The sequence below is a fragment of the Desarmillaria tabescens genome (assembly GCF_030435595.1).
Source record: "Desarmillaria tabescens strain CCBAS 213 chromosome Unknown EV420scaffold_59, whole genome shotgun sequence".
NCBI classification, from domain to species: Eukaryota; Fungi; Basidiomycota; class Agaricomycetes; order Agaricales; family Physalacriaceae; genus Desarmillaria; species Desarmillaria tabescens.
Window position 1 is genome coordinate 162,079 of NW_026848358.1, and position 11,477 is coordinate 173,555.

The window sequence follows — 11,477 nt, forward strand, 5'->3', positions numbered from 1 at the left end:
CGGATATGAAAATACACGCAAGGCGCTCAAGGTATATCTAATAGACCAATCAATGAGTCTGTTGGCGGACATCTCCGTTGCGGTGGGGATGTAAGCGGCCATTTCACTCTGGTTCTTGACGATTGCTGATAGACCGTGTAGGTTCGGAGAGCTGAGTACATGGACCATCTTGATCACGGTCTATTTTCCGACCCTTGCGATCAACTGACAACGGGCAGGTAGAGACCTTTGTCACTGAGCCTACATATCTTATAGGTGATGCTACAACCCCTCCGCCGTTGGACTCTTGAAAGACTTTGCTCTTGGTGGCTGCGACATAGCTTGTATCCAGTTAGGTATAGTACCTTTGTTTGCGTCAATGTTCTTCCAAAGAATGATGTTCGATCAGTACGTACCCGAATACAGAAATCATGTAACATTCGTCCATGATTGATCCCGTGCTCTGGCTTCTAAGTCTCGCGAGATGCTTCAAAGTACAGATTCAGCCATTCATGACGAGTTATAGGCTGTGTGTTCAACCAACGCCACTGCTTGGCATCAGCTGCAAAGGCATCAGAAGACATAGTCCGCCATTTGAGAGCCTGACAGTCGGGACGTATTCATAGCTCATGCTTAGATCGACTCTGGTGCTAAGCATCGAACTTTTTTCTCTCAACGCTACTTTGCATGAGCATGAAAGTGACCTTTTTCGAACAGTGCCACTATCCAGAGGCAGGATGACGGCGAGGAACATCAATCATCACCCAAGATACTAGATCTTCGCAAAGCATATTTCTATAACCTGATGACTATTCTTGTATGAACGAGCCCATCCACCGGAAATGAAGGTCAGAGAAGGCTGATACCGCGATAAGGGACTATTTTTGACTGATACTCCCTTGCTCGGTTCCTCACAGGCATGAAAAGATACTGTTAAACAAGGCTCATCGTTCCTGACCGCGTCATTTGTTCCCCTCCACTCGTCCTGGGCCCTGTATTTTTGTTTCTACTCCACGACTGATGACTGCCATCGCCCAGAGGAGACGACTCGGAAAGCTATAAGAGAGGGATTAAACCAGCAGGTATTCTCAAGCCCTCACAATTGTACAGCTTAATAATCTCACTTCACCATGTTCGCTCGTATCTCTGTCTCTGCTTTCCTGGCCCTACCTCTACTCGCCAGCGGCGGTGTCATTCCTGTCGTCCTTCCCCGTAATGATATTACGACCAGCGAGGGTCCTACACTCTACCCTGTCCCTGTCTTTTACCCTATCGCTCCCCCCGTTCCCCGCGATGAATCGGATGGCGGTGCGGTTATTACGGGCAGGCAGGCTCTTCCAGCTCTTCCCGCCCCTCCCGCCGTTCCGGCTATTCCAGCGATTCCAGCGCTTACAGGCAGGCAGGTGATTCCCGCCCCTCCCGCCCCTCCCGCTCCCCCGGCGGTTCCAGCGGTTCCAGCTCTCCCAGCCCTTACAGGCAGGCAGGTGATTCCAGCTCCTCCAGCTCCTCCCGCCCCACCCGCTCCTCCGGCGGTTCCAGCGATTCCTGCCCTTACAGGCAGGCAGGTGATTCCAGCTCTCCCGGCTCCTCCTGCCCCACCCGCTCCTCCGGCTGTTCCAGCTGTTCCCGCCCTTGCAGGCAGGCAGGTCACGATCTCCCCAGTCCTTCCGACCCTCCCGACCCTCAAAGGTAGACAGGTTGTTACGGGCTCCCCAGTCATCTCCCCGGTTCTTCCCCGTGGAGAAGTTATGGGCAGGCAGGTTACGATCTCCCCAGTCCTTCCGACCCTTCCTACCCGCGACGGTATTGAAGGTAGACAGGTTGTTACCGGCTCCCCAGTCATCTCTCCAGTTCTTCCCCGTGGCGAAGTTATGGGCAGGCAGGTTACGATCTCCCCAGTCCTTCCCACCCTCCCGAACCTCGAAGGTAGACAGGTTGTTACCGGCTCCCCAGTCATCTCCCCAGTTCTTCCTCGTGGTGAAGTTATGGGCAGGCAGGTCACGATCTCTCCAGTCCTTCCCACCCTCCCGAACCTCGAAGGTAGACAGGTTGTTACCGGCTCCCCAGTCATCTCCCCAGTTCTTCCTCGTGGTGAAGTTATGGGCAGGCAGGTCACGATCTCCCCAGTCCTTCCCACCCTCCCGAACCTCGAAGGTAGACAGGTTGTTACAGGCTCTCCTGTCATCTCCCCAGTCCTTCCCCGTGGACAGTGATTTCGTTAGTAACGCTGGTCTTTCAAGTTAATTCTACGCTCACATTTTCTTCAAACAGCGGGAGCAGGAAATATTTCGTGAATCAGAGCGTCTTGGTGATTGCATTCGTTCGTTCGGTAGATAAATGGATCGAGAAAACAATATTGCTGGATAGTAGCAAACATGCCAATAACTAAAACATTTCGAGCTTTCCTGTCATTCAGAGCTTCTTGGGAAGCGTCCTAGATGCCAAATCATAGTTCTCCTTGTCGAATTATCGAATGGGTGGTTCAAGTAAACCGTGGCGAGTTTTCGAAGGCCTGGCCATCGTCAGAACATTGAGCTCTAGTTGATAGTAGAAAAACAGTCTGATTATTGATGTACGTTAACTTTACTACAAGGGAGAAAATCTATTACGGAAAGAAGTTAGTCGTCGGATAAATATTGAGCGCGAGGAGAAAAACTCTGCTATTCCACCTCGCGGCCACTCTTCATTTCGCGTCGGGAACTAGTCGCTGTTCCAACCCACATACGCTAATTTGCGAACCGTATAACAACTTGTATTCTACATCGAGCATGTTTCTCTCATCCATGAGCGGGAGCGTTTCATGGACCCACTGTATGAAATGCGATCAGAAGGGTAATCAACGTGAGGGTTAAATGTCACCTCAACGCCTGGACTTGAGAGGAAGCTGACGAGATATATGAGGATGGGAGGATGGGAGCTCGTGGTGATGTGTAGGCGAGGAGGAATGAAGACCTGTTACTGATTTGCTGTGGTGGGATATCTTTCACAGCCTCCGCGGGTGTAGATCGTGCCAATCATTAAATCGATCAACACTAGCGCTGCCGTATTTATGTGACCGACGTAGTAACAGCACGAGAATTGGGACACTTTGACGAGATACCCGCTCATTTCAAAAAGCAAGGTGCGTGCGTTGTGTACCCTGTCGCGAGGCAAGGGTCATGATACCGCAGGCATAATCTATCCACCGTCAACCTCCCTGGATCAATAAAACTCGTGCGCGTGATGAATCGAACGCAGGCCAGGGATCTTCAAGCTTTGTATGTGGAACGGGCCTCAACGGTTGCCGAGCTTGGAGTTAGGGGTCGCTTGGAGGGATTGAGCGGGAGAACTGTCCAGCGCGGGCTGTTGCAGTGTATCAAGATGAGCGCATACATGGGTATCAGCGTTGGCGTGAATTCAAAGATACTCACTGTCAGCCAACCGCGTAGTCATTGTCCTTCTCTGCATCTGTATTGAACAGAAAGGCCTTGAAGTCGTGCCATTGCCATTTCGTTCGTATGCAACTGCGCGTTGTAGGGCGACAGGGATCCCTATCAGAAATATATAATCGGCGGACAGCTAAAATAAAATAAAACGTACCCTTTCTTCCCTCAGAGCCGGTCGACGGTCCCTTTCGTCCACCGCACGTCAGAAACCCTTCAATCCGAGTAAACGCATCTCTGTCCTTGGCGGCTACGAACAAGGCCTCCTGCAAGTCCCTAAACTCAAAGAACTCGTGTGCCATGGTTCCTTCTCGTCGCACTCTTGCATGTGCATGTGAGTTCTGAAGAAAGATCGCGTGGCCGTTGAGGATGATGATAGTAAGAGTCAAAGAAACGCGGGAGCCGGCACGCGTCACGATCAACAAACAATCCTGACCTGAACTGCCACCCATGACCACCATGCGGCGATTCTTTTTCGAACATTCAACAGGTAGTACTGCATCTCCCTGCTGCCCCAAACAAGCTACAATTGGCGGGATCTGCGAACGATTCGGCATGTCCTCAACAGCTTTTCTCAAAAACCGATCTTCATTGGCAGAAGATCGACTCTCTCCATGGACCAAGTTCTCGCGGTACAGTCTGAACGTGACCATCAATGATCAGATACAAGGGTTGTCTTCTGTACTATGCACATCATTCATACTACCTACTACCCTTCTCCCTCTTCCAGAAACTCGGCGAAGCGTTCATCACTTTCGAAATAATCTAAATACTCATCCAGGAAGAGCCTAACACAGGACACCTACTGCCCTCATCCCACGCAGACGCTGCATTTGAGTGATAATATCCCGACTGAAGACCCCCCTGTAGAATATCCTAGTTATTATCACGAGCGCCGCAAAACATCGAGTAGTACGCCTTGAAGACACCATTTTGAGAAGACTGTCGTCCTGGAAGATACACACGCCTTCAGACGTACGCAGCGTCAAATGCTGGAGGTTTGGTAGGATACCGGGTTTGCCCTCCTCCTCAAAGGTCAGCTCTCGAACAGCATCCGCTCGAGTCGCTGAGGTAACGGTGATAGTGAGCTTTGTCAATGACGACGACGACGACGACCACTCCTTCCAAACGCTTTGAATGTCGAAAGTGGCATTGGTCTGAAGCACGAAAACGTTCGCACACTGCACTCTGAACGCGATACAAAACGAACAAGGCGCTTGATATCAGCGGGATCGATTTCTAGTAGTCCCCCCACATAGGGCCTGTATTCGCTGTAGACGAACAGTTCCTTCAAGTTCGGCATGGAGCACTGGTCTAGAACGGAAGGAATCTCGCCGTTCAACGTCAGTCTATGGATATGGGTATGGATGAAGGCAAGAGAGAGCGGTACATCAGACGGTGTAGAGGGTCTCGGAACGATACGTGCAACGTTGAAATGCAAGCCCTCCAAGAGGGCAGCCTCCTTCAGGCAGGCGTAGAAATCTGGATTCGCGTCGTCTGGTTCGTAGATTCTTACGGTTACCATGAGATTGACGAGCTGGTGAAGGGGTATCGTTCGTGCGAGTTCCCGCCATAGGGTAATACTCCCACAGAAGGCGAGATCCTGGAGAAGGGGAGCTGAGGAAAATAGGCGACAGATGTCGGTGGGGGAAGAAACATCAAGCATGACTGAGCGAAGATTGCGTAGCAAGGGTGAATAACAAGTGAAGTTCTGAAGGGCTATCATTGGCCCCTTTGTCGTGAGGTTTATGTGGGACCATCGGTGTGAGTGGAGAGCGATGTCTTCCCAGATGATACTTCTATCATCGCCTGGGCAAACTGGACGATGGGGCATGTGCGTCTCGTAAGGATGGAGCATCTCCATATAATCCTAAGCGGCAAACCTCCCGAGAGGGAGAGGAGATTTTTGCGTAGACTGCGTCGACCGGATGAGAGGTCGGAAGAGCACACGCTCTCGAGGGATATGTTAGTCCACAAGGAAGGGGAGGACCGGGAGAGAACTCTCCAGTGATGACAGACGTAACCGAGAAGCCAAGGGATGGTCTTCACGTCAGGCTTGACCCTTGCATTGACAGGATATCTGAAAGATACGTAACAAGATGTCGTTCGGAAGGCGTCGAACGGGCGCGAATATGGATTTATGGTTTTTCGAGATCGTGTGCGGCCAGAGCTTGTTCGTGCCGGAGAGGAGCGTCGAGCGATGTGGCCTGCAGCTGTTCATCACCGGCAACGAGTCTCAGATTCGAGGAGGCGTATGTGTTCCATCACTGAGGCTAGCGTCTCCGAGTCCAGAGCTTCTGATGACCGTCCTGCGCGGAGGAGTACCATGATATAGCTACACATTAGTATATGGCACCACAGCTGTATTGTCTGGAAGTACAGTGCCTGATGAAAAGCAGAGAGTTTCCTGAAAACATTATATGAGAAGACCTGACGCGAGCGAGAGCGGTGGGCATAACGAACAGCGGAGTGCTTGGATTCCATCGATAAGGGGTTTGTTCGAGGGCCACTGGTCGGTAGGGATATCTGTAAGCCAGAGTGGGGAAGTCAGGGTAAACGAGCATCCCTTCCTTGGAGAAGGATACGTACTTTTGTGGAAAAATCAGAGATTTCGAGGACAACGACGCTGAGGATGATGATGAGGGAAGAAGCAAAGGTCTTTTAGGGTTCCATTAAAGACCTACGATGCACGTGTTGGGAGCTTAGTTACCTGCTATTCCCTATGTAGAACATTACGTCCTATGCATGTCGAACAGTACATGATCTTTTCGAGAAATTGTAGAATCAATTCAATAGGCCGATCCAGGCGGATCACATCGGCGGGGTGATATACTGTTTTGCGGTTGCGCTTCCAACACTCTGATAATCGCAAATGCTGCCATTATTATGATACAGCCAACCCGCAAGGTACAGAGAATTCTCGACTCATCCATTCCGTGCGCTAAACTGGATGTCAAACCCTTTGCATCGATAGCAAAAAGTTTCCTTGATTGTCCTCTCTTTTGATTATTTTGCGTATCGTCCACACTGAATAATGGTTCGCCTGTTTGGCGTTAGATGCTGCAGATACAGATGACACAGTGTTCTCCTTCTCTGTCCCTTTTTCATGACAGAGCAGAGGGTATAGAGTGAGGACTGAAGGCTGAGACGGTGGCCCGGGAATGTTCCGAAGTAGTCTTCAGTGAGTTACTGTCAGCTTCGCAGGTGGGAATTCCGATCCAGTCTACGCACGTGGCGTTGATGAGAAGACGTATGTTGAGCGAGGACCACATTGCTTGATATCCAAGTCTGGGTCTTTGGAAGGCTGCGTAGACGGTGATACCCATAGGGCTAAAGACGCAACTTTAGCGTCGCGCGAATGAACTGAATGGTCGATCCTTACCTCGACCTGGGAAAAAGGCACTTTGGATATCAAAGTCGGGCTACTACAAGGTGAGTCCACAAGGTGACAGAGCGGGGTCCGAGAATACCAAGTCCTCTTCCACGTCTTCGAAGGACCAGCTACATTGTTGATGGAAGCGACGCCGAGCTCAGGCTTGGAGTTCCAGTCGCTTGGAAGTATTCGGCGGGAAATTTGTCCTACGGTGACTGTTGTCGTGTATCAACATAGGTGCATACGGCATCGGCGTGAATTCAGGTTGATTCCCCTAGTCGTTCCCATACAAATTGTGATCCTCGTATGGTATGGAGCCCTGGGTACTAGTAAAGGCTCGAAACGGTTGCCGAGCTTGGAGTTATGGGTTGCTTGGAGGGATTTGGCATCTTGCGGGGGGGCTGTTGTAGTATATCAGCATAGGCGCATACGTTGCAATCGTGCCTACCATCGTGCACAACCCGATCTGCTCCAACATCTTCGCACTGCCACTGTCAGCCAATCGCGTGGTCTTTGTCCTTCTCCGTCTCCTTTGCCTCGCACCAGTATATATTGAACGGAAGTGGCGCCATTTCGTTTGTACATTGCAGCTGCGCGTTGCCATCCACTAGTAGGGAGATGGGTATCTCTAACAGAATCTATATGTAATCGGCAGAGAGCTAAGATAGAAAAAAAAACGTACCTTTTCTTCCCTCAGACCTCAGAATCGGTTTCTCTCCTCATTAACATTCATTTAAGAGCCCGTAGACAGTCCCTTTCATCCATCGCACGTCAGAACGTACTCAATCCGAGCGAACACAACTCTGTCCTCGGCGGCTACGAACAACGCCTCCTACAAGTCGCTAAATCCAAGGACCGTCCAATTCTGTTCGTGACTCGGAAGCGATTGAGCGGTCATACATGGCCTCGTGTGTTGCGGTTCCTTCTCGTCGTGCTTTCGCATGTGAGTTCTGGAAAAAGGTCGCGTGGCCGTTGAGGGTGATGATGGTAAGAGTCAAAGAAACGTGGGAGCCGGCACGCGTCACGATCGGCGCCCTTTCCACATACAAAGCTTGAAGCTTCCATCTGCATCCACCACCTCCATGCAAGCTCGTTGAGACTCTGCCCTCCATCCAGCCAGGCGAGCTGTTGTGGTCGCTCGACGGCCATTCTTCAGAGTGGGCTGGGATTGAGGAGGTGCTTGCGTGCTGTATGGTTCGAGGTACGTTGTCATCAACGTGTTTCGCTAATCACACTGCAGGCAGGATTGTCGAGAGCATATGGTGCGTTAGGTCCTCCATCCTTTTTTGATCTCATGTCGATTCTCCGGTACTGCTTTGCAGCCTTTTTACGCCGCCAATTTACTTTGTAGCGTGAAAATGGAGACAGTCGGGCGGCTCAGGGTTGTTTGTTGATCTCCCACGTTTCCTCGACTCTTACATACCATCATCACCTGCGCGACTTTCTCCATCGCTCGAGCTAGGAGCACTACAAAGAAGCTACGGCAGACTCGAGCAGGATATACTCAACTGTAACTGGACAGGAGGCGCTGTTCGTGCGCATTGGATTGAGGATCTAGAAAAGGCGCTCCGGGTGAAAGGGGCTATATCTGCAGGCTTGATAATCCACGCCATCCGATCTCACCACCAAACATAGATCACACCTCATGGATCCAACATTTCCTAGGTGTGGTCCGAATGGACGTTTACATATCCTGTATAGAAGAAACGATACGCAAAGTTCGAGGTGAAATCTTCCTATCACTATCAAACACTACATTCTCATCATTTCGCCGTTGAAGGGTATGGAGGCGAGGTACACGAGTGGGATCGGGAGACTGTACGCTGTGTGGAAAGCGAAGCCTTACTTTTTGGCGGAGGGTGTGAGGAATGCTCAGGGTGCTAGGACGTATGATGTTGCTTTTTGGAACGATGCGGGGAGTATGAGGGCAAGTCATGGGTACGGGGAATGGCCGGATGTTAGGAGAGTTCAAGCGATCTTCGAGCAGGCGGAGAAGTTGGCTGTGGAGAGGACGGGTGAACCTCTTGATGGGGGCCCAAAGACCGTTACATTGTCGGTCTTTCTTCCTCTTCTTCTTTAGCTTGGCACACACTAACACCAAGGTTTAGTCTGTAGCACTATACTGTATACCGACAAGTCTGGAAGCAAACTATTATCGTGGCTTTATTTGGATCTTAGGAGCTCTCGTATCTAGACGACCGATGGCTGAGGTCGACGCTCGGGTGTAAACCGAGTCAGAAGGATCGAAGATTCGTTTACCATGCCACTTATCTCGGCGATAATTATTTGCTGCGTATACAAGGTCCCAAATCCTTCGAGGCGAGTAAACCTAATTCTAATAGAGTTGCGCGTTAACCTCGGGACTCAATAGAGCTCAGTGTAGGCGAAGACAGCTCAAGAGACCTCGTCTGATATGTTGCGGCACATCGTGGCCTGCCCGCCCCAGCTCGCGTGATCATTCTCGCGGATTGTGCCCATTGTTTTTCCCATCTATTTTTGCGCGTTTGTATGGATGTTTGCCAGGTGTTTCCCGTAGGATCTTCGAGATCTTCCTATTCTGTCATCCCGTCTTTCTAGAGAGGCCGTTTGATGACGACTCGAGACCCCATGGAACTTAATTTTGTCGCATCGACTTCGGTCTTGCTAGGGCTTCTTTTTTCCTCGAGCCCGTCTTTCCAGTTGTTCTCATGAAGACGTCGAACGCAAATTGACGGAAACGCATGGGAAGATTTAACGTCACTAGCAGGTATAAAAAGCATCGTGTGGTCATGGTCAAGAGCAGCGACGCTTCCCTTGTTCGTTCTTGGACTGCATCACTTCGATGACTATCAAAACCTCTTTTGTCGCCTCTCTTCTCTTCGCCGCGTCTGCGTTCGCGCAATGTAAGTTTTCACTTATTTATCTCCTTATTATTCTGTAGACTCATTCGTTTTCTTGTTTTACTTTACAGGCGGTAACCTCCCGTCGGATGTCTCTCTCACACCCGATAGCATGCTCCCCGATCCCTTCACCTTCCTCAACGGAACCGCCGTAACCACCGCCGACGAATTCACCTGTCGTCAAGCCGAGATCAGCGCTCTTTTCCAACGTTTCGAGCTCGGTGAACTCCCACCTCGTCCCGAATCCGTCGTCGGCACCCTCTCCGGAAATACTCTCACCATCAACGTTTCCCACGGCGGAAAATCGATCTCTTTCAACGTCGGGATTCAGACGCCTTCTGGCTCCGGTCCTTTCCCCGCTCTCATCGTTTTTGGAGGATTCCTTAGCCTTCCTCAACCTTCGGGTGTGGCGATTCTTTCGTTTAACAATGACGATATCGCGGCACAGAATGATGGATCGTCGCGTGGACAAGGCAAGTTCTTTACGCTTTATGGATCGAATCATTCGGCTGGGGCTATGATGGCTTGGGCTTGGGGTGTTGCGAGGATTATGGATGCGTTGGAACAGGTCAATACGAACATCAACCTTGAGAGGGTTGGTGTTACGGGTTGTTCGAGGAACGGGAAGGGTGCTCTTGTTGCTGGGGCTTTCGAACCGAGGATCGCGTTGACGATCCCTCAGGAATCGGGGAGTGGTGGTGCGGGATGTTGGAGGATTTCCGATTCGATGTTGGCTAATGGGATCGACACGCAAACGGCTAGCGAGATCGTTCAGGAGAACGTTTGGTTCTCTACTGCATTCAACACTTTTGCTCAATCTGGCGTCGACCCTTTGCCTTTTGATCATCATATGCTCTCGGGACTCATCGCTCCTCGTCCGCTTCTCATCATTGATAACACTGGGATTGATTGGTTGGGTCCCGAGTCGGTTTGGGGTTGTCAGAAGACGGCGAACTTGGTTTGGCAGGGACTTGGTGTAGGTGATTTCATGGGTGTTTCGCAGGTGGGGAACCATGCGCATTGTGCGTTCCCCAGTCAGGAGCAGCCGGATTTGAATGCGTTCGTGAATAGGTTCTTGAAGGATCAGAATGCGGATACAAATATCATCAAGACGGATGGGGCGAATGGCCTTGGGTTTGTAGATTCGCAGTGGATTGATTGGGAGGTTCCTGACCTCTCCTGATCGTACGTTGTGGCGTGATGTTGTATTACCGTCCTTTGAAAATTCGATTTGGTGTGCTTCTCTGTCCTTTGGTGGGCATTCTGCGAGTTCGTGATGCCAGCATATTTTCTCATACGCTTCAAGCTTCGAGTCTCGATCGCGTATGTCGTCCTCTTTCTTGGTCCACCTTTGTTGATTTATAGTCCATTCAGCTCACTACACGCGTAGGGTTTATCGTCCTACATAGGTGCCTCCGGACGACTGTCACCGGAGATATCTTAGTTGTGGCGTCTTACATCTGTGGTGGCATCGTCTCAACCGTGATATTACATACGGAGACGAGACGGCACATTCCAAGCTCGGCAACCGTTTCGAGCCTTTACTAGTACCTAGGGCTCCATACCATACGAGGATCACAATTTGTATGGGAACGACTAGGGGAATCAACCTGAGCCGATGCCGTATGCACCTATGTTGATACACACGATAACAGTCACCGTAGGACAAAATTTCCGCCAAACACTTCCAAGCGACTGGAACTCCAAGCTCGGGGTCGCTTCCATCAGCATCTAGCTGGTCCTTCGAAGACTCTTTAGACGTGGAAGAGGACTTGGTATTCTCGGTCTTCGCGTCTCTCGCCCTGTCACCTCTGCGATTCGCCT

The 11,477-nt window shown here is 50.8% G+C and overlaps 4 protein-coding genes across 4 annotated transcripts; 3 read left to right on the forward strand and 1 right to left on the reverse strand.

The window, feature by feature from the left end:
• Positions 1-1,109: 1,109 nt before the first annotated feature.
• Positions 1,110-2,536, forward strand: EV420DRAFT_1768604 (uncharacterized protein; the record flags this gene model as incomplete). Its single annotated transcript, XM_060480980.1, has 3 exons — positions 1,110-1,791; positions 2,020-2,196; positions 2,251-2,536. 2 exons carry the CDS (start codon positions 1,110-1,112, stop codon positions 2,190-2,192), a joined length of 855 nt encoding a protein of 284 aa, XP_060324702.1. The 3' UTR covers positions 2,193-2,196; positions 2,251-2,536.
• Positions 2,537-4,343: 1,807 nt separating this feature from the next.
• Positions 4,344-5,443, reverse strand: EV420DRAFT_1029490 (uncharacterized protein). Its single transcript, XM_060465392.1, has one exon. It carries the CDS (start codon positions 5,263-5,265, stop codon positions 4,495-4,497), a length of 771 nt encoding a protein of 256 aa, XP_060324703.1. The 5' UTR covers positions 5,266-5,443; the 3' UTR covers positions 4,344-4,494.
• Positions 5,444-7,674: 2,231 nt separating this feature from the next.
• EV420DRAFT_1485032 (uncharacterized protein) lies at positions 7,675-8,854 on the forward strand (the record flags this gene model as incomplete). Its single annotated transcript, XM_060470154.1, has 5 exons — positions 7,675-7,761; positions 7,891-7,975; positions 8,019-8,036; positions 8,156-8,346; positions 8,555-8,854. 5 exons carry the CDS (start codon positions 7,675-7,677, stop codon positions 8,852-8,854), a joined length of 681 nt encoding a protein of 226 aa, XP_060324704.1.
• A 311-nt stretch (positions 8,855-9,165) lies between these two features.
• Positions 9,166-11,127, forward strand: EV420DRAFT_1029196 (Glucuronoyl esterase catalytic domain from Hypocrea Jecorina). Its single transcript, XM_060465391.1, has 3 exons — positions 9,166-9,656; positions 9,725-10,976; positions 11,028-11,127. The coding sequence occupies exons 1-2, from the start codon at positions 9,596-9,598 to the stop codon at positions 10,834-10,836; spliced, it is 1,173 nt and encodes a 390-aa protein (XP_060324705.1). The 5' UTR covers positions 9,166-9,595; the 3' UTR covers positions 10,837-10,976; positions 11,028-11,127.
• The last annotated feature ends 350 nt before the right edge of the window (positions 11,128-11,477 follow it).

Excerpts from the sequence above, each read along its gene's own strand:
- EV420DRAFT_1029196 (XM_060465391.1), top strand. The coding sequence starts at position 9,596 with ATGACTATCAAAACCTCTTTTGTCGCCTCTCTTCTCTTCGCCGCGTCT. Across the intron at positions 9,657-9,724 it reads CGCGTCTGCGTTCGCGCAAT|GCGGTAACCTCCCGTCGGAT; the intron begins GTAAGTTTTCAC and ends TTTACTTTACAG.
- EV420DRAFT_1029490 (XM_060465392.1), bottom strand. The coding sequence starts at position 5,265 with ATGGAGATGCTCCATCCTTACGAGACGCACATGCCCCATCGTCCAGTT.